At 39.4% G+C, this 22,251-nt stretch overlaps 2 protein-coding genes across 3 annotated transcripts; both read right to left on the bottom strand.

Annotated features, from left to right (window-relative positions):
- Positions 1–4,407: 4,407 nt before the first annotated feature.
- Positions 4,408–9,268, bottom strand: LOC107101856 (ras GTPase-activating protein-binding protein 2-like). 2 transcript variants are annotated; one of them, XM_015400928.1, is made up of 7 exons: positions 9,069–9,268; positions 8,760–8,861; positions 7,418–7,520; positions 7,264–7,323; positions 7,039–7,167; positions 6,798–6,925; positions 4,408–6,537 (listed from the first exon to the last, which is right to left on the bottom strand). In XM_015400928.1, the coding sequence occupies exons 1-7, from the start codon at positions 9,228–9,230 to the stop codon at positions 6,259–6,261; spliced, it is 963 nt and encodes a 320-aa protein (XP_015256414.1). In that variant the 5' UTR covers positions 9,231–9,268; the 3' UTR covers positions 4,408–6,258. The 2 variants fall into 2 exon arrangements, with proteins under 2 accessions (XP_015256414.1, XP_015256415.1); XM_015400929.1 differs by having other exon boundaries at positions 6,807–6,925.
- On the bottom strand, positions 4,408–21,062 carry g3bp2 (GTPase activating protein (SH3 domain) binding protein 2). Its single transcript, XM_015400927.1, has 14 exons — positions 20,857–21,062; positions 18,121–18,239; positions 17,968–18,049; positions 17,417–17,590; positions 17,176–17,266; positions 16,980–17,085; positions 13,381–13,561; positions 13,072–13,173; positions 11,734–11,836; positions 11,580–11,639; positions 11,355–11,483; positions 11,123–11,241; positions 10,456–10,853; positions 4,408–6,137 (listed from the first exon to the last, which is right to left on the bottom strand). The coding sequence occupies exons 2-13, from the start codon at positions 18,213–18,215 to the stop codon at positions 10,575–10,577; spliced, it is 1,521 nt and encodes a 506-aa protein (XP_015256413.1). The 5' UTR covers positions 18,216–18,239; positions 20,857–21,062; the 3' UTR covers positions 4,408–6,137; positions 10,456–10,574.
- Between the last annotated feature and the right edge of the window lie 1,189 nt (positions 21,063–22,251).

The following is a 22,251-nucleotide window of genomic DNA, read 5'->3' as shown; positions in this document are numbered from 1 at the left end:
ACAAACATGTCAGCATCAAGCCGTAGCCATGTCTAGAAACTGAACTAGCTCTCTTGTTTTAATCACCTTCTGCTCCTACATTAATGAAATGAATATTTTTACCCTTAAAATAAGATAATTAGATAACATGCACTTGAAATAAGACAATGCAATTGTGTTTTCTTATTTTAAGTGAACATTTTCTTGTTTCATTGGCAAAATGTCTGTTTTACCTTCTCAATCCAAGAACAAATGCACTTATTTTATGAAATAATCACTTATCTACATGTCGATTTTTTTTGCAGTGCAGGATGGGGTCCCAGCCAAACTGAGCACCAGGCCAGATGAAGCTGCCATGATTTGCAGAGAGTGTGCAATAACTAACAGCTTTATCATTAAAAATGGACAGGGTGTCTGCTTCGCATATAAAAACTGGTAGTTGGTTCTACAGGAGAGAAGCCTGATATCTTAAAGATCTGGCTCCCAATCTACCCTCAGAAACTTTAGGAACTACTAGTAAACTTCTAAAGGATATTTCCAATGTTTAAGTGTTCCAGGTTTGAAATAAGAACATCATATAAACCTGTTTATCTTTACCTGATGAAAAAAAGGCCAACGTTTTCTTTTTTTTTTACATTATCATCAGAGGCCAGTTTAATGCAATCCAGATTAATTGACTGACTAAGACACTTTTTCACATATTAGGTCAAAGACAATAAATTATATGTTGTCTGAATAAAAAAATAAATTTTAAGTCATCCAGGTTGAATATGTGTTCACAATATAACTGTAATCTAATGGCTTAGACTCATTAGTATTTATGGATAAATATAGTTATCATCAGCATTTTCATCTGTCATATCATCAGTAGAACAGTGGAAATTATTCCCATGCTGTCCGACAATACAAACCAAATCTATATACATCCTTATATAATAAAAAGAACTGGCCCTAGCACTGTACCCTGTGTTACTTCACAAGTCATCCTTGATGGCTAGATTTAAACCAGACAAGTGCTGTTGCAGCATGAACCTGAACTTTGTTTAGGTTCTACTTTTACCTCCAATGATGCCTCAACTGAAATAATTTTAAATAAAATCAATCCCATTTATAAGGAATCCCCTAAAGTCATTGCTATTCAAGGCTTTGGGAACAATTGGTTGAACAGAACTATGGCTGTGAGTGAGTTTGGCAACTGTGTCAAATAAAAAGCTAAGATTATTCTTATTGTTATATACCATATTAAGTAGGACATTTCTAGATGTGTAGAGCATCATTTTTTTTCAATCACATAGCTACAAAATGAAATAGGGAGCCAGCCCCTATGAATAAAATACAAAATTTCTGTGAGGAAGCAACCCTGTCAACAAAACCATCAGTTTATGAGGGGGAATAATTTAAATAGCTGCCCTCTGCTGTGTTTTTCTGTGATAGCAAGGAGATGGAAATGGAAACAGGAGGAGAACTCAGTTAAATTAAACTAAACTGTCAAAGGTATAGAGGAGGATGTTATTTTTCCGGGAGGATCATCAAAATAGGGGGTTCTCTTAAACGTCAATCATTCTGGTGATATGTTTCTACGCATGCGTGATTTCAGGCATATATGTGTGGTGAGCTACGGTTTCAGGTATGCTATTTGAAGAAATTTATTTCACAATTCTGCTTTTAATACGAGGAGAAATGGGCTCTTGCACATGCTTAATTGGCGTTCCCTCACGGGAGCAGGTACAGGGTTGTGCATGTGCATATTTTTTAAGTGGGCACGGCGGTTCTTCTCAAAGATTCTGGAGAATCCTCCCCTATACTTAATAAAAAATGGTCAGGTACTGGTATTTCTTATGAATCATAACCATTGTAAGTATAAATTGGCTTTGGACTAATCAATTAATCGATGAAAGACTTTTTTATAGTCTTCCTCGCAAGGAAGTTTAGAGAAATTTTAAGATTTTAATGTTTAAAAGGAGTTAATTCTATGGTGCTAGCATTAGTCACATGCTGTAGCCAAGTTTCTGTGAGACAAAATAATATACACTTGATCACCATAAAAGTCATTAACTAAAGGAAATCTTTGAAGAGAGATCATATATATAAAAAAAATGACATTTAAATATTTAGTTTTACTTCAGTTGAAGTAGTATTACAGTTATTGATGTACTTACTAACTCCTTTAGATTATTGACTCTGTTTTTTCCCCCAATACCTTCACTAATTATCATCCTTCCATCCTGTTGCATCTTTAGATCATAGATTTTCTCATCTAAAATGGATGAAAACTACCTGACACCTTTCATGGTAGAAGTGAGGTAACTGTTGGCGGTTAGATCTCATACAGTGATTCTGATAGGTAGTGTGCAAAGCAGGAAGCGCAGGCTTTAAGTGGTGACTGGATGAAGTACTGTGGAAGACAAGTGTAACATAGAATAGGCATATGTTTGGGTAGTTTGTTTAAAGATAGAGCTGTTGTATATAGTTACAGATATTTGTAGTTTAATACTTAATCATTCAACTTTAACCCTTTATAGGGCAAGAGGGCGTTTTTGATCACTTGCATACCCCTTACAAATGTAGCCCCACTTCCCTCAGTGAGATCTAAAGGAACAAGATCTATATCCAGCCATTCAGATGCTGCTACATGGTTGTACATCTTATTTATGCATTTGACCAATTATGAGCCCTTGGGTAATATATTACCTACTTTAAATTAAGTTGGAAAAAATGAGAAAGTTAAGTCAAGAAAAAAGGTAAAAAGCTAATAAAAAGTTAATAAGCCTAGATAACAATTATATTAGGTGTATAAAGTAAAAAATGTCAGTGCCAGTATCTAGATTAATGCCTCTAAGGTTACGTTGTACCAAGCCCAACAAGGCCTTGTTTTTGTTTTGAAAGCATGCTAATTGGAACAGACGAAGGGGTCCATCCATTTGGAACGGGGGTCGTTTTTAAAAAAAAAAAATCAAGGCCCTGATGGGCTACTGTATAAAACCTCAAACTCAACGCTATTCCTGACCTTTTGAATTGAAAAACCTTTCGGGATGGGAAGCGACACGTTTTCAAACTACAAAAACAAGTCCAGTAGATTTTTTTTTTTTTTTATTGAATCAGCAGCTTTCCTACATTTTTTTTTTAAATATTAAAAATCCATTTACCATAATAAAACCTATAAATTATAAATACAATATTTTGTCTTTTCGGGATGCTGAACTGGAACATTTTTAAATAAACTCCTGTAACGTTTAGTAAACTGCATAGGAATCCTGTTAACTGATTACCTTTGGAGTAAAAGCACCACCCTCTAAGAACACTTACAGTACATATCCTTACAACCACACATTGCAACGTGTTATATTAAACACAAACCAGAAAGATCACCCAGTAAAGCCTCTTCCTGCAAGGAAAGGTGGTAGCAGCGTCATGCTGTGGGCTGCTTTGGGTCTGCAGAATCAATGGAGGATGAATGTTGCATACACAGGGCCATCCTGGGAGGAAAACCTGTTAGAAGCGGCAAAAGACATCAAAACACCTTCAGCTGTCAGGGCAGTGATAGGTCGTTATACAAAGAAATGAGTCAGGGATCCAGAATAAAAATGCTCTTCATTTTTCACTTTTTAATAGTTAAAAGAAAAACAGGTATCATTTTCCTTTACAATGATGCACCGTTTGTCTACCACATTAAGTCTCAATAAAATGTATTGACGTTTGTGGCTGTAATGTGAAAAAAATCTATTAGAAAGGCAAAGAAGATATGAAATCTGAAAATGTTCTGCATCTTCACACAGGCGGTTCAAAGAGAGCAGAGCTATATTACCATGTTTGGTCACAGGAGGGAAAGGGGGTCATTTTAAACATACAACCTGCCCATCTGACTGCATCACAGTCAAGTTTCAAATTCAAAACAACCTCTAAATCAGCTGTAAACATGAAAATGTGAGCAAAGCTGTTATCAGTAGTTTATTGTATTTAAATCCGACACATTCAGAACTGCAAAAGCGGAAAAGAAATCTTAACTAGAAATGAAGGATTTCTCCACCTGCAATATTTTGCACTAGAATAAAGTTAAAGGGTAAGATTTTGATGGCGGCATGCTGCTCACAACTGCTGAAGCCAACAAGGACTGGAATGGTTTGGTTTAAATCGGGCCAATTCATGGATTCCCTGTTGGAAACCAAACAAGTCTGGTCATTTCTATGCTTTAACAAATTTTCCGTTACTCTGAATTGATCCTCACCCTTTATTCTCATTGACCAGCTGTGAAGAGTCTATGATAAGCAGCCAAAAAATGGGAATCCACTTCAAAACAATGAGTCAGAGCAAACAGTTCAGATTTACAGATTTTTCTTCATTGCTGGATCTTTTTTTTTTTTGAAAGTCCTTTGTTCAGTGACAGATTGTCCCAGGAACCTTGGATTTAGTGCAATAACACCAGACAAGGAAGACCAAAGTATATTTATCAAGGAGAGGAAAATAACAAAGCTACATAACGACTTAACTTTCCATTTCAGTGCAAGACAAAATAAATCAAGGAGTAATTAAATGTTTCTTCCCCACTTCCCTCCCTACTGAATGATAAACAGAAAATAAAAATCCATTCAAAGGGCCACAGAACTAATTTGGCCTGAAGCAGAAAAAAAAAAAAAACACTAAAATGATCAGTGAACGATCAGCATGTGAAAATACAAATGCATTAATAGAAAAATGTTCACAAATATTTACTCGACCGAACGCTGCAGGTACAAAACCGTTGGGAAACAAACTTTAGAGTCCAAGGACCATCTTAAGTTCTGCCACCAGGTGGAATAAGAAGTCCGACAGTAATTCAAGCCCCTGTGGAGCAACGATCTGGTAAACCAAGGATTAGACATTTTAATAACCGTTTATGTACCTTTTGTTTCGGACTGAAAGTTCCTTGGATGCATTTATTACCCATTTAAACAAACGGCAGGCACCTGTTATCTATTAAAAAAAAAATAAAACCCAAGAGAATCACAGCAAATAAAAATGTACAAAGCTCACAGCAGATCATCTTAGGTAGTCAAACAGTACGGAAAGAGTAAAGTCTGGACCTGAATAACATAAATCTTATGAATACTGTTAGATTTCTGTCTGCTATCTGCAGATTATAGTTCAAAAAGCAGCAGCTCTGTAAACCCCGAACCGCTTTGCACTTCAGTAAGACTTGAAGAGGTGAACTCGAAAGGCACCATCATGCTATTTTATCCTTAAACCAAGTTGAGAGAAAATAATTATACACAGAAAAGCAAAGCATATAATCAACTGATTTTGTTTGCTTTACATTTATTCAGTTTCTCCACATTCATGACAGGAAGGGAGGGAAGAGGGAGAAATGGTTTCGTTCATCCCAGTTTCGCAGTCAAGCAGGCAGGAGAAAAAAAAAGCTGGAATCAAAATATAAACAGCGAGCCACCATCATCGATCTGCTGATCCTCCGTCCCCAACTTGTTTGGTAAAAGGTCATGTCCAGGAGTTAACCTTTATTTACAAATGACAAAAAAAAAAAAGATTTGTTTGTCCATCCAGCAGTGACTGCAGGGTAGTTTTGGGTCAAAGATACAATAGTACATTGGTCACAGCAGCCAGGCTGTGAAACAGCTTTAACACAGGCCTCTTCAGCTGCGGTCCCAGCGAGGACGTCAATGGAACGACACAAAGGAACCCGTTAGTGCATATTGATGAGTGCATTATGCAATTTTGTAGCAGTGGTCTCTTTCTCAAAACAGGGGAAAGGTGAAAGGCAAACCAAATCCTGCATATCACTTTCCCCTCAATGACGGGCAGAAATCTACAATATAAAATGTGCAATTGAGGAATTTTATGAATTAATACCTCAGTTATGTCAAGGCTTATAATCTCTCTGAAACTGTTGGGCTGTTCTGCTGTAGATTAAAGTCTCATCAGTCCCTCCTAAATGTGGCAGACTAGTGCTGCTTAGGTTGCCTTCAATCACAAATTGACAAATTCAGGTTTGAACTCTTGAGATACCCAAAAAAAAAAGAGGAAAAAAAAAAGGATGCTCAGCTCACAACTAATAAGTGAACATTTTTGTTGTTTGCTTGTTTTGTCTATTTCACAGAGATGGTTGACAGGCTGTGTCACATTCCAAAGCAAGATGGAGAGGGGGGGGAGAAAAAAAAAAAGCCGGGAAAAAAAAAAAAAAATACACCACCAAATATATACTTTATACATGATGATTTCTTTTCATTAATGAGAACGGCTGAAGATGAAGAACACAATACTACTTCCACACTACAGGTGGTGCTCTTCTTAGCGGCGCTGTGGGGTGAAGCGGCTCTCCCCCTGCCCGCCGGAGCCTCTTCCTGGACCCATGCCGGGTTTGGGGGCCATTCCGCCTCGAGGTGGCGGTCCCCTCCCGTCGCGTTCACGCATCATCCCAGGGCCGACAATGCCTCGCGAACCGCCAGGGCCCCGGTCGCTGCGCCTCATGTCTCGGCGGTCATCCCCGCCTCGGGTCTCTCTCTCGCGCACAGCTCTGGTCTTCTTCTCCTCCACGTTCAGACGAACCTCGCCTCGGAACATGATGGGCTGCAGGAAAAGGAGCACAGACATTACATGAGAACTGGTCTGTCAGCAGTTAGCATTTGAGGAGAAAAATGAATAAATCTAATAAACTGGGTAAATGTTGAACAGATAATGCAAGCATTAGGCATCATGGAAGACGGCCTTTCAAACACTGAACAAAAAAATACAAAACAGACGATGATATGAGGGGAAAACTTATTTCAGCTACTTAAGTCACCACACCACCACCAAATGAAAGTGGGTAATGAAATGTTGATACATGCCCCTTCTACCTTGGCCCCCAGGATTCTCTGCACGGGATCAGAGTCGTCGAAGACCACAAATCCAAAATTGGGCAACTTTCCACCGACGCCCTTGGTGTTAATTCTCAGCTCCACCACGTTGCCATAAGCTGCAAGGAGAAACGACGGGTAAGTTTTACTTGAGAGGTAACCATTACAGACACCCAAGGATGACTGACGGGATCATGAATGTATTAATATTTTTAATAAAAAATGACCCTACTCATGAAGAACTCCTTGAGCTCGGCCTCATCGATGTCATGTGGGAGGTTGCCAACAAAAAGCTGGTGGCTGTCAGGGTACCGCACGATCCGTCTGCTGTCCATGTCACCAGATTCAGCGTCTCTTCCTCCTGCAGGTTACAACGGATGACGCATGAAGCCGGCAACATCCTCCCCCCCAAAAACAATTTTTTTTCGATACAAAGACAAGCCCTAGATTTATGTACCTTTGTTGACAAAACTTATGTGTGGTTTCCCCGTTTGTGACTCTGAAGACGGAACCCCTTCTGATCGTGACAGAGATGTGCAGGTAGTGAGAAAAAGAAGAACACCGTCCCAAGAGAAGAGGAAAACACTATGAAGTCAGAGGTGAGTCATTACCGGATCGGGGACCTCGCTGGGTGAAGGTCGGTCTATCACGGGTGCGCTGGTCTCTGGGGCGCAGAGGTGCCGCCTGCGTCTCCTGCTTTGCTTCAACTCGTGGCTAAATAAACAACATTCAATTAGAACCAACACACGCACAACATCTTTCATCATTCATTTAATTATCTTGAATTCACAGCATGTCATCCCAACAACTCTGAGCTCTACAACATGCTGGTTTGATTTTTATCTCCCTAAACTGTGTGATTAACGTAAGAGGGATTGTTTGAAGAGGCTTGTGTCTTTCATGGCATTTCCAGGTTTATTCTGTCAAAACATTATACTCCTGAAGCATAAAAAAAAACAACAAGCCTATAAAACAAAAATTAATCTCAACAAATATAATCCATATAGAGCTGAGGATAATAAAACCTCAATGTTATGGTTGCATAATGAAGTTGCACCATCACAGATGTGATCATCAGCACGATATTGAACACATGTCTAAAGAAGTTATCAGAGTAAGTGTATATATAATCTGCATAAATGGGAGATCATAATATTTCTGGAGATGGGGTGGGATATAATAAGGCTCATGTGACATTGCAAAGGTATGTGGTGAAAACATTAAAGTTTTGTTGTGTTTGACCGCTACAAGAGCAATGCACACTAAACATCCTGGTCCACAGCAATGTGTTCACAGGTCAGGACAGGTCTCATTAGCCCTTTAGAAAAGCCCCGGAAATTCAGAATTTTGAGTCAGAGAGTCAGTGCAAGAGAACCATGCCTGCTGAGCACCAACAATACATACAACTTTCCTCCTTTGCCTCGAGCAGTTTTAATAAATACATAGCATTAAGTCGGTCATTTGTAAACTAGTTTTAAGTTAAGACGTGTCAGTGCTGTTCATATCTTCAGGCCACGCAGCATCTGTAACCAAACTTTTAGAATCACCCCAGAGTGAAGCATGAAAGCCCCAAATCCACATAGCGTCAATATCCAGCCTAAAACTAACTTCATTGCTGCTCTCCAAGGCACAAGGATCAGTTCCCTCGTCCCCCTGGCATATGGAGCATTTTCCTCGGGGTGCACCTCTACATTTGTCAAATATTATATTTGTAAGACACAAACCATTATTATTATTATTTTTTTTTTTTATCGCATTAAACATTAAATTGAATTTATAGAAACACTGTCCAGGAGTGATAAACATTTTAGATCAGTCTGAAATGATAAATGCAGAAGTGCTTCATAGGTTCTGAGTTGAACACTGCACCGTACTCCTCTACTGAGGCCCATTTAAACAGTTTAACAGAAACAACACATCCAGCTTAACAATCTGAACACAACAGAAGTTTACCTGTGAGCTTGGGGCTTTAACAACATGAGGAGAGAGTCCAGAGGAGGTGACTGTGCCAGAAGGAGGCAGGTTTTTACTGGTCACCAAAGCCCAGGAGAAAGGCTGGAATGAATGCAATGATGCATTGTTAAAACCAACTACGCTCCAGGATAAAACTGGTGGACCTTCCAGCACAGATATCATCACAACAGATTCACTCCATTTTAATCATTGGTGGGACAACATTACAGGGAATAAAAAATATTTAATAAAATCTGATTGGCTGTGAATCTACCAATTAGACAGATGAGGAGAGCACACTTGTCCTACCTTAGCAGGCTCCTGGGTGTTTGGTGGAGACTCTACAGGCGTCGGAGACGGCGCCTTCTCCTCCAGCTCTTCCAAAACCTTTTCCTCCACCTCAGGTTTAACCTCCTCGGCCTTTGGCTCCTGCTCAGGTTCTGGTTCCGGTTCTGGGGCTGGTTCCTCCATAGGCTCCTCTACACCATTCCTAAAAAGCAAAATTCAGGTAGATGTATAAAGACACACCGATTTAAAAAAAAACGAAAAAAATGTTAAGAACTAAGGCAGAGTTCCCGCTCAGCCCCCATAGGGTGGTGTGTCCTTTAAATTCCATGTGGAAACATGATCAAATACACTCACTGGGTACCTTATTAGTAGTGATGGGTCCAGTAACAAAGATGCGGCGGTGCGTGCAGAGCAAAACACTATCGATGCGCGTGTCGTTTCTAGAGAGTAATGTGACCAACACAGAGTTGTTTCTAACTGACTGACTCACTAAACTGGGTTTAAAAACGTATGTCAACATGATGCATGTGCTAACCAAAAAAAGTCTCATCTTTTTGTTGTTTATCATTAAAATGTTCAATACTTTTGTAGCAACCTAAAAGGAACAGGAACGTTTCGGCGTTTTTATTTTAATTTTCTCGTTGTGTCATCCTTTTCCTCTGTTATCACTCAACTTATCTGAATTAAAGTTACTCTAGTTTAATATTTTTCCCATTTACCATACTTACTAAAAATATAATTTAAAATCCTAGTCCAAAAAAAATCCTTATTCATATTTCCCCTATATTTTCATGTCATGATATATGTTTATATTATTTTTTGGCTGCATCTAAAAATATCAGATATTTTCGATTTAAACATAAATATGAAATAATACAATATAACAAACAATAACCTAAATTATATCATTGTACTTGGTCATCAAATCATTCAGTTTAGTCTGTCAAATCAGCTGCCTGTTATGTCTTTGAAGGTCCAGCAGGTGTCAGTATTCTGAGAGACAGAATCAATTCAGGATCAATACAGTTTGGCAACGTGTCGAAATGCATCAAGAATCCTCATTAACCCATCACTACTTATTAGGCATCTGAACCCATATCAGCATGATGGCATCATGGTAACTGCACATCCATCATGCTCTCGGCTCATCAAACGGAAAGTGATTGAGAGCTGGTGATCGGTGGAGCACAGAGAACCGGTCACATTCAACTCCATCTTGAAACTATTGGATCTGTGTGACATGTTGCAGTTGACCTCATCATGAGAAGACAGGTACACTCTAGTCATTAAGAAACACATTCCACCAATGATATAATAAAGTTTGGATGCACAAAGTCATGCTGTTTTAGCCAAACAGACAGTAGCCTCTGACACTATGACTCATCCACCTAAAACAAAAAAAAAAANAAAAAAAAAAAAAATACACCACCAAATATATACTTTATACATGATGATTTCTTTTCATTAATGAGAACGGCTGAAGATGAAGAACACAATACTACTTCCACACTACAGGTGGTGCTCTTCTTAGCGGCGCTGTGGGGTGAAGCGGCTCTCCCCCTGCCCGCCGGAGCCTCTTCCTGGACCCATGCCGGGTTTGGGGGCCATTCCGCCTCGAGGTGGCGGTCCCCTCCCGTCGCGTTCACGCATCATCCCAGGGCCGACAATGCCTCGCGAACCGCCAGGGCCCCGGTCGCTGCGCCTCATGTCTCGGCGGTCATCCCCGCCTCGGGTCTCTCTCTCGCGCACAGCTCTGGTCTTCTTCTCCTCCACGTTCAGACGAACCTCGCCTCGGAACATGATGGGCTGCAGGAAAAGGAGCACAGACATTACATGAGAACTGGTCTGTCAGCAGTTAGCATTTGAGGAGAAAAATGAATAAATCTAATAAACTGGGTAAATGTTGAACAGATAATGCAAGCATTAGGCATCATGGAAGACGGCCTTTCAAACACTGAACAAAAAAATACAAAACAGACGATGATATGAGGGGAAAACTTATTTCAGCTACTTAAGTCACCACACCACCACCAAATGAAAGTGGGTAATGAAATGTTGATACATGCCCCTTCTACCTTGGCCCCCAGGATTCTCTGCACGGGATCAGAGTCGTCGAAGACCACAAATCCAAAATTGGGCAACTTTCCACCGACACCCTTGGTGTTAATTCTCAGCTCCACCACGTTGCCATAAGCTGCAAGGAGAAACGACGGGTAAGTTTTACTTGAGAGGTAACCATTACAGACACCCAAGGATGACTGACGGGATCATGAATGTATTAATATTTTTAATAAAAAATGACCCTACTCATGAAGAACTCCTTGAGCTCGGCCTCATCGATGTCATGTGGGAGGTTGCCAACAAAAAGCTGGTGGCTGTCAGGGTACCGCACGATCCGTCTGCTGTCCATGTCACCAGATTCAGCGTCTCTTCCTCCTGCAGGTTACAACGGATGACGCATGAAGCCGGCAACATCCTCCCCCCCAAAAACAATTTTTTTTCGATACAAAGACAAGCCCTAGATTTATGTACCTTTGTTGACAAAACTTATGTGTGGTTTCCCCGTTTGTGACTCTGAAGACGGAACCCCTTCTGATCGTGACAGAGATGTGCAGGTAGTGAGAAAAAGAAGAACACCGTCCCAAGAGAAGAGGAAAACACTATGAAGTCAGAGGTGAGTCATTACCGGATCGGGGACCTCGCTGGGTGAAGGTCGGTCTATCACGGGTGCGCTGGTCTCTGGGGCGCAGAGGTGCCGCCTGCGTCTCCTGCTTTGCTTCAACTCGTGGCTAAATAAACAACATTCAATTAGAACCAACACACGCACAACATCTTTCATCATTCATTTAATTATCATCTTGAATTCACAGCATGTCATCCCAACAACTCTGAGCTCTACAACATGCTGGTTTGATTTTTATCTCCCTAAACTGTGTGATTAACGTAAGAGGGATTGTTTGAAGAGGCTTGTGTCTTTCATGGCATTTCCAGGTCTATTCTGTCAAAACATTATACTCCTGAAGCATAAAAAAAAACAACAAGCCTATAAAACAAAAATTAATCTCAACAAATATAATCCATATAGAGCTGAGGATAATAAAACCTCAATGTAATGGTTGCATATTGAAGTTGCACCATCACAGATGTGATCATCAGCACGATATTGAACACATGTCTAAAGAAGTTATCAGAGTAAGTGTATATATAATCTGCATAAATGGGAGATCATATTTCTGGAGATGGGGTGGGATATAATAAGGCTCATGTGACATTGCAAAGGTATGTGGTGAAAACATTAAAGTTTTGTTGTGTTTGACCGCTACAAGAGCAATGCACACTAAACATCCTGGTCCACAGCGACGTGTTCACAGGTCAGGACAGGTCTCATTAGCCCTTTAGAAAAGCCCCGGAAATTCAGAATTTTGAGTCAGAGAGTCAGTGCAAGAGAACCATGCCTGCTGAGCACCAACAATACATACAACTTTCCTCCTTTGCCTCGAGCAGTTTTAATAAATACATAGCATTAAGTCGGTCATTTGTAAACTAGTTTTAAGTTAAGACGTGTCAGTGCTGTTCATATGTTCAGGCCACGCAGCATCTGTAACCAAACTTTTAGAATCACCCCAGAGTGAAGCATGAAAGCCCCAAATCCACATAGCGTCAATATCCAGCCTAAAACTAACTTCATTGCTGCTCTCCAAGGCACAAGGATCAGTTCCCTCGTCCCCCTGGCATATGGAGCATTTTCCTCGGGGTGCACCTCTACATTTGTCAAATATTATATTTGTAAGACACAAACCATTATTATTATTATTTTTTTTTTTTATCGCATTAAACATTAAATTGAATTTATAGAAACACTGTCCAGGACAAACATTTTAGATCAGTCTGAAATGATAAATGCAGAAGTGCTTCATAGGTTCTGAGTTGAACACTGCACCGTACTCCTCTACTGAGGCCCATTTAAACAGTTTAACAGAAACAACACATCCAGCTTAACAATCTGAACACAACAGAAGTTTACCTGTGAGCTTGGGGCTTTAACAACATGAGGAGAGAGTCCAGAGGAGGTGACTGTGCCAGAAGGAGGCAGGTTTTTACTGGTCACCAAAGCCCAGGAGAAAGGCTGGAATGAATGCAATGATGCATTGTTAAAACCAACTACGCTCCAGGATAAAACTGGTGGACCTTCCAGCACAGATATCATCACAACAGATTCACTCCATTTTAATCATTGGTGGGACAACATTACAGGGAATAAAAAATATTTAATAAAATCTGATTGGCTGTGAATCTACCAATTAGACAGATGAGGAGAGCACACTTGTCCTACCTTAGCAGGCTCCTGGGTGTTTGGTGGAGACTCTACAGGCGTCGGAGACGGCGCCTTCTCCTCCAGCTCTTCCAAAACCTTTTCCTCCACCTCAGGTTTAACCTCCTCGGCCTTTGGCTCCTGCTCAGGTTCTGGTTCCGGTTCTGGGGCTGGTTCCTCCATAGGCTCCTCTACACCATTCCTAAAAAGCAAAATTCAGGTAGATGTATAAAGACACACCGATTTAAAAAAAAACGAAAAAAATGTTAAGAACTAAGGCAGAGTTCCCGCTCAGCCCCCATAGGGTGGTGTGTCCTTTAAATTCCATGTGGAAACATGATCAAATACACTCACTGGGTACCTTATTAGTAGTGATGGGTCCAGTAACAAAGATGCGGCGGTGCGTGCAGAGCAAAACACTATCGATGCGCGTGTCGTTTCTAGAGAGTAATGTGACCAACACAGAGTTGTTTCTAACTGACTGACTCACTAAACTGGGTTTAAAAACGTATGTCAACATGATGCATGTGCTAACCAAAAAAAGTCTCATCTTTTTGTTGTTTATCATTAAAATGTTCAATACTTTTGTAGCAACCTAAAAGGAACAGGAACGTTTCGGCGTTTTTATTTTAATTTTCTCGTTGTGTCATCCTTTTCCTCTGTTATCACTCAACTTATCTGAATTAAAGTTACTCTAGTTTAATATTTTTCCCATTTACCATACTTACTAAAAATATAATTTAAAATCCTAGTCCAAAAAAAATCCTTATTCATATTTCCCCTATATTTTCATGTCATGATATATGTTTATATTATTTTTTGGCTGCATCTAAAAATATCAGATATTTTCGATTTAAACATAAATATGAAATAATACAATATAACAAACAATAACCTAAATTATATCATTGTACTTGGTCATCAAATCATTCAGTTTAGTCTGTCAAATCAGCTGCCTGTTATGTCTTTGAAGGTCCAGCAGGTGTCAGTATTCTGAGAGACAGAATCAATTCAGGATCAATACAGTTTGGCAACGTGTCGAAATGCATCAAGAATCCTCATTAACCCATCACTACTTATTAGGCATCTGAACCCATATCAGCATGATGGCATCATGGTAACTGCACATCCATCATGCTCTCGGCTCATCAAACGGAAAGTGATTGAGAGCTGGTGATCGGTGGAGCACAGAGAACCGGTCACATTCAACTCCATCTTGAAACTATTGGATCTGTGTGACATGTTGCAGTTGACCTCATCATGAGAAGACAGGTACACTCTAGTCATTAAGAAACACATTCCACCAATGATATAATATAGTATGGATGCACAAAGTCATGCTGTTTTAGCCAAACAGACAGTAGCCTCTGACACTATGACTCATCCACCTAAAACAAAAAAAAAAAACATGTTCTGATTCAATTGTTGTGGGATTGAACTTATTTCAGCCTCAGCTTCCTGTTCCTATCTGACAGCAAGAATCAGTCACTGCCACGCTGCTACATCCAGACCAACCTCATAGCCTGAATTACTATGCTTTGGCTGTAACAATTCTTTATTCAAGCTACCGTTGCTTTTTTTGTATATGCTCTTGAAACACCAAGAACAATAAGGCTACCTTGAAAAGTAGAGATTGACTGATGTAAGTTTTTAAGACTGATGCTGATTATTTGACAGTCTAACTGATCCCTGGTAGGTCTTGCTGAGTGGCCTGATTCTTTCAGCTTTTATTAAATTTTTTGCGACATTTACAAAATTAAAAACGAAAACTATTACACGTCTCAAACAAAAATAAGAGAAACATTTAGTTGAAAAAAATGCAACATTAGCAATGGATAGCCAATGGAGGAGGTAGGAATACACAAAACGGACACAATCTCCAGGCATGCCTGCAGCATGCATTAATGACTGCCAGTGTAAACAGCATTTCAGTAGGTACCAATGGAAGGGCAAAAATGTAAATATCTGTCATCTCTACAAAGTCCCTTAACTCTTATTTCTCCCTGGTTCTGATGCGCGGTTTGAACTAGAAAAGTTGTCTTCATCACATCCAGATGTTTGGAGCTGTTAGGTGTTTAGTTGTATAAAACTGTCCCACTGTTAAATAGTACAGACTGTGCTTTACAAGCTTTATCACTAATGGCAGTGAAATAAGTTTAAACAGAGAAAAAAAATTTCCAATATTTAACGTCTTTAATCTATTCATTTATTTACCTTAACTCCTTTTAAATGCAGAGGCACCAAAGACGCCATTCTTTAAAGTAATAATAATGAGAGAAAGAATTTGACAGTCACTTCTCTACAGTTTTCTTATTTTAGAAGATTCAGATCGTGTGTATTTTGTAGATATGAAGCAGATGGTTTGCTGCTGCTTTCTAATGTGTGTCTGATTATTGTGACATTTAACACATGCAGGCATCTTTTAAGTATTCATCTACTGGAGAATGTCTGTCATGGAGTTTTCAGCTCCATAACAAGGTTAAAATGTTTTACACATCGCTGTAAGCTCTACACAGTAGTTGGGTAAAAAACAATGGCCGCACATTTTCTATCATTGCCCGCTTATCTATGAGGCCATACTTTGACTGCTTCCTTCTGATTTGTTGCCCTAAATAAGTCACTGAAGGTTATTCTCGTCATCAAGAGACATTTCTATGAATTTCTGTAGCTCAAGGCCAAACTGACCGAATCCAATTGTAGAATTAAAAAAAAAAAAAGTTGAAAAATGTAACTCAATAAGCCATTCCTATTGAGCATTTTTTTAAGTTGTTCTGTCTGGAGAGGGAATAATTTTTGTAAATGTTTCCAGGGAATGTTTGATTATTCTTATTTTGATTACATTAAATTTCCACTTCTGTCTTAATTTGGGTTCCGCTTTGGTTGTAATGAACGATTGGCAGACTCTACTGGAAGACGTCCCAATGTAAGGCTTCTTTAAGTCATCTTAAATGAAGAGGAATGTGTGTGATCAATTACATTTCACTATGTTAGATTAAAAAAAAAAAAAATCACATTGATATATAATATAATAAAGTTGATTACATTTAGATTCTGTATAACGGGACAATAAGTTGACTGTTTTTTTTTTTAATACCTTGAACTGGTTCTAAACGATATGATAAATTCTAAAATGAAAAAAAAAAAAAAAATGGCACAGAACAGGGGAATACAACAGAGCTGGTCTGTGTTAGCCAGATAGGAAAGTCTCTTTACGCTCCAGGACAGGGGTAACCAATTAACAATCAGCGTGGTCCGAATAAAGAAAAACAACCAGTAAAGGTTCGGGGACATTTTTAGTCATAATCCGTTACTTTAAACAGAATTTAACACTTAAATAAAACGTAGGTATTTATGCATCCATGTTATACATTGAATGTTTAAATAAAAATTATTAATAGAATGCTTTTCCATTTTAAAATCTAAATGTTTTTTGAAGCAGAGAATAATGTTTTGTTTGGTATATAGAANCGGACCCTGGTCCGCTAATCTGCTGCTCTAGATGATATAGAGGGTTACCTTGGTTAACCGTTACTGGTTTGGTTTATATTGCACTTTTGGAGCCAATTGAATAAATAATGTTTCCTTAAGCAACTTTAGATTTAAGATTAAGAATTCCTTACGCGACAGGGTGAGTTTCATAGTAGGATGTGCTGTTAGGGCTTTCCTGAAGCGGTTCGGGGGATGGCTGCCTCTCCTCAGGCTCCTCCTCAACCTCTTCCTCAGACTCTAGAAAAGTTGAAGTAAATGAATTGTAAAGAAATTGCTAAGGTGAAAGTTGCTTTTCAGTTCAAAAATAAGTTTTAAAGATCAACGTACCTTCCTCAAGCTCAGCCTCGGAGTCTCCAAACACTTCATCCTCATAACAGAAGATGTCGTTGTGGACGTAGAACTTGTTTGCCACTGATCCCTGGCAACAAATTAAAACATTTTCCCTCATAGGTTCATGTCAAAGTTCGACCAGGACAACAACTAGGCAAATTCTGACATAACTCATGGAAATAATTGCTTAATAAAACTCTTTGACCATGTAAATGTGGAGTGTGATGAAGGTACTCACTTCTGGAGCAAGCACGAATGTTTGCATGAATTTCCTCATTGGTTGGCCATTGTTAGACAGCTCTCCCAGGACCTGAACCACAACTCCATCACTCAGTGTGGCGTGAGCGTCAACGTGCCTGATTTTTGTGTGGCACTCGCTGAACTGCAATGACATGACTTTCTTGTGGATTTCCTAAAAGATAAGAAAATGCAGACGAAAATGAGTAGATGGAAAAAAGTTGATAGAAAAAATGTGGTCAGATTAGGTAAACTTATCCAAATCAACCATCTTATACAAATCTCTCCCAAAAGATTTAAAGGGTAGCTTAATCCAACCTCAAATGAATGTTTAAGATTAAAACATTTTTTTTCTTCAATTAAAGATCTTGAAACAGCTAAAGATGATTCAATTAGACTTGAAAGCTTCATGCTTTTGACTCAGAGCATTCCATCAACACTGGTTTATCTAATAGTCATGACTTTTTGGGAAAATGTTAGTAATAAAAAAATAAGAATTATGGATAAACAGTGTACTTTCAGGATAAATCACCAATGAACTGTGGGACCTACCGCTTGTCCATACACAGCTTCTGCCAGCTTCCCACTTGGGTCAATTCCTCCATGAACATAAGAAGAATTCCTCCCATAAAACCTAATGACAAAAAAAAAACTGTCAAAAGTCATTCCAACACTTTAAGAGGCTAGGAAAGTGTCATTAATTACCTGTGCAGATAATCGGGTGCCTTGTTCAAGAGTGTGTAATACTGCCTCACGAACTCCCGCCCTACAAGCAGGGGACTTGGCTTCTCCATCACCATTTCTTTGGTAAACAATATTAAGTGCTGAAACAGAAGATAGACAGTGGCTTAAACAATAATAATGGTGCAACCAACAGTCATACATTTGCTGTTTTGATCTTGAAATATAATGTGTGCCAAAATATTTTTCATGTGTCATGCAGTTAATTCTTGATGTAAACTTCTGTCAGTCTAGATAAAGCCCTCTCCCTGATATCCATGATGAGTAGCATTTAGTGATCAAGTTAGAAGAATGGTAGCAACAACATTACAAGAAAATTTAGGAAAATCCAAGCAAATTTCAACATATAGTTATCAAAATAATGAATGTTGAGATATGGAGTTTTTCTAATATGATGCAGCCCTACTAAGGTGGAAGATACAATCTTAGAAAAATCAGAAGTAACCAGTTGCCAGCTTTAAACCAACACTTAAATTTTTGATGTACAGAACAAACCAACAATGAAATTTGGAAATGGTGATGCTCCAATGGGAAGCTGGTTAATGAACTGAGCAATTTGGAAAACCCAAGTTACGGATGGCCATTAAATTCTGTTTCATGGATAGGGGTGTAAATCACACCCATCATGCCAATTCGATTCAGTATCAATTTCCTGACCCATGATTAGATTATTTTCAATACTTAAGAACACACCACAATACGATAATTTTTTTTTTTTAACTTTACAGGGTAGACAATGTTTCAAATTTTAAGTAAATCAATGAAAGCTGCAATATCGTTATCCATTTTATTTGAGAAACAGCAAATAACAGAAGTAGCAAAGTTGTACTCCAACTATGCCTATGAAAACTTCATTCACTGAAAAATAATGCCTCTGTGTTTATGCAATTGCTTGTGTGCAAGCGGAAAGAGGGCAGTGGCTAAAGGAAGCGAGGTAGGAGGGCAAAATAGGTTTAGCGCCACCGCAGCACGGGAGTCAGAATTACGTCCAGGAGCAAATGGATCGGATTGTCGGCTGTTGGATCAATGCAACGATACAAAAAAACTATTATTTACACCCCCTATTAGTGGCATATAATTATTTAAGCTTATTTAATATTCAGGTGAGGAGGAAGCATTTGCCAGCAGGGCCAGCCATGCTGGATGTGTCCAGATAACCCCCTTTAAAGAGGTTTTGCTCCTTATTTCTAAATTTCATATAAACTATTCCTAGATCTGATGTATACCGAAATAGTGCACGCATGTGCGCCTACATATATATTTATTAACCACAAGCAGTTCAGTATGATGTTTCTGCTTACATTATGAACAGTCTGCTCTGCCACAACTAACAGGGGCACATTCTCAGCTAGTACTGGAAGTACAAGATCAGGTATTCAAGACATTTCCCTTTAACAAAACAGGTTATTTCCTCCCCTTTTTTTTAGTGACTCAATCCAGAGAATTGCCACAGTGGCCATTAATAAGAGGCCCCGAAATTTGAGAATGGACTAATAATAATAATGTCCATTGTCAGCCACTCACTGTAACTTAGAACATGTTTGAATTACTTGTTCTACAAAATTGATGGCTTTCAAAGAAAGGCTGTCATCTCCAAAGACCTAATTCAAAAGCTACGTAGTAAGAATCTTAAGAACAAGTCTATGTAGAGTTTAGATAACAATCGAGCCACAACTTCCGAGAACCTTATATATGATAGTCTTGGCTTCATAATTAAAGCTGCATTACCTGGACTGGAAGTTTACGATTTTAACTATAACGAAAACATCGGTGAACATCAGTCAGAGATCATCCAAATTGATGGGTCCCGTAAACGTGTTTTTTCCCCCCATTAAACGGCTAACACGCTAACCATCACTGAACTGCGCCATCAGATTGCTAGAAGACAAAGAGAGGAAACCGGCTACAGAGGAGAAGGGGAAGCGACCTTCGTTGTCTTTCATGTTCGGAAATGGATGAAACAGCATAATACTCTGCATAAACATCGCTTTTGGAGTAGTTTCGCATCCCCGAGTAGAATTTCTGTATACAAATAATTGGCCTGGTGCCCGCGGCCTTTCATGCATTAGCTTAAAACACAATCTGGCACATTTGTAGCATGTTCACAGGCTGCATGATGTGACGGATTTACGTTTCACACGAGTATCCCCAGGTGGAAGGTTTACAGGTACAGGGTGCCAACACTAAGCAGCAACCCTACATTATCTAGACCGTATAAAACGGGACTTTAAGTGCTAATAAGTCGGCCTTTTCACTGCTACAACAGCAGCTCTGATGCTGCTACTTGACAAGCTAACGCTGGCCAACTTGTGGCGTCGTTGCATTTCCTCCACTGCTGTGTTTTTTTGTTAAGTAGGAAGAAGTGTTTTATCCCGACAAACACTACAGAAATACAGAATACCGCCAACAACTGGCGTCAAATACGAGTTTTTAAAGGAAAAGCCACAATGGAACAATATGTACGCTATCTTGCTAGCATACAACAAAGGAAGGGAAATAGACAAAGTCCCACAAAACTCAAAATGCCTATTTTAATAAATAATAATGCTTTTAATGCGGATGGCAACACAATGACATTCACACTTGACACAATAACTGTTAATAATCGACCAGTTGTGATTTGGGCTAGACAATGCAGCTAACATTAAGCTAGTTAACACGGCTAACTCGCCGGCTCGTCTCGGAGGAGAGCTCACTTACCTTTTGAGGGACCTATCTATGCAGACAGAATAAGGTGTAATAAATAAGTACAAGTAACAGGCTCGAAACTGCTGTGAAACACGACGTATCCCAGGCGAAATAGTCGATATTTCCCACACTGCCCTTCGAACACCAGTGTGGTCTCTGCTGAACCACAGATTGCAGATTTTTAAAGTGATACGTTCAGTTTATTTTTTCACCCCTGCTGCCTCGTCAAGGGAACCCCGTGCAATTATTCGGCCAATGGGCTGCTTACACTAGGTGATATAATTTGTGACGGCGGAGGATTAGCCACGCCCATTTCAAACTTTCTGCAGGAAAGCTTCATCTCACCTCCTGCTGCAGATTCTGTTGTTGGTTGAACATAAAAATGGGCCCTGTTGTAAAAAGCAGATCAACAGTTTCCAAGAGTCACACAGGACCCGAGAGTTCAAAAGCAACGGTGATAAAGGGAAATGTAACTTTTTATACACATAAAAAAATATGTTTTTGTTGTTACATTAGAATATTTTCGATTCTGTATTTATGCTGCTATAGGCTTCTGGAGGACACAGGGACCCCTAATTTCTGCTGCGCTCTATCTCTGTTCTCCCACTCTGCAGAATGTGTCAGAATCAATCTCTAAGGTTATGCTCTCTCTGCTTTTTCTCATAGTAGCTTCGCCTTGTCTGATCCTGGAGGTCACCCTTACCCATCCTGGAGAGGAATATCAGCTTTGCTCTGCCATCATCACCTTTGTTTATAGATGTTCGAGATCAGCAAGTTTATCCAGTGTAGTCCTGTTTCTCTGACTGTGACTGGCTAGATGTGCTCTCTTCATCCTCTGACATCGGAGCTGGCTTGGAGCTCTTCTGCCTGGCTGTGTGTTTCCTGGACCGAGCTGCCTTTTACAGCTGCTTTTTCTATCTCTGCTTCTGTCTCCTCGAACCCCAGTCGGCCTCTGCAGATGGCCGCTCACACTGAGCCTGGTTCTGCTGGAGATTTCTTCCTGTTAAAAGGGAGTTTTTCCTCTCCACTGTCGCTACAAGCATGCTTAGTGTAAGGGATTGCATTCGAGTCAATGAGTCGATGGTTTTCCTGAGATAGAAAACTTTGAATCAGTTTAACTGTATGATCTGGTGAACTGTAAAGTGCCTTGAGATGACATGTGTTGTGAAAATAAAGTGCTATAAAAATAAAGTGAATTAAATTGAATTATATTATACAAGTACTCTATACACTGTTTAAGTGAGCTTTGAGATAGTAAGGATAAACTTGATACTTACTCTCTTACAGCCGTGACTTATTTGTGGAAAACTTGAAAAATAAAGTAGAAAATAAACCAAAAAAACAACAAACAAATTAAGTGTTGCTGTTTTCCTGACCAATGGAGCCCGTCTCATCATTGTATGTATT

The sequence above is a fragment of the Cyprinodon variegatus genome, unplaced genomic scaffold (assembly GCF_000732505.1).
Source record: "Cyprinodon variegatus isolate N-32 unplaced genomic scaffold, C_variegatus-1.0 Scaffold1162, whole genome shotgun sequence".
NCBI lineage: Eukaryota > Metazoa > Chordata > Actinopteri > Cyprinodontiformes > Cyprinodontidae > Cyprinodon > Cyprinodon variegatus.
This window is presented reverse-complemented; position numbering and strand designations above follow the sequence as displayed.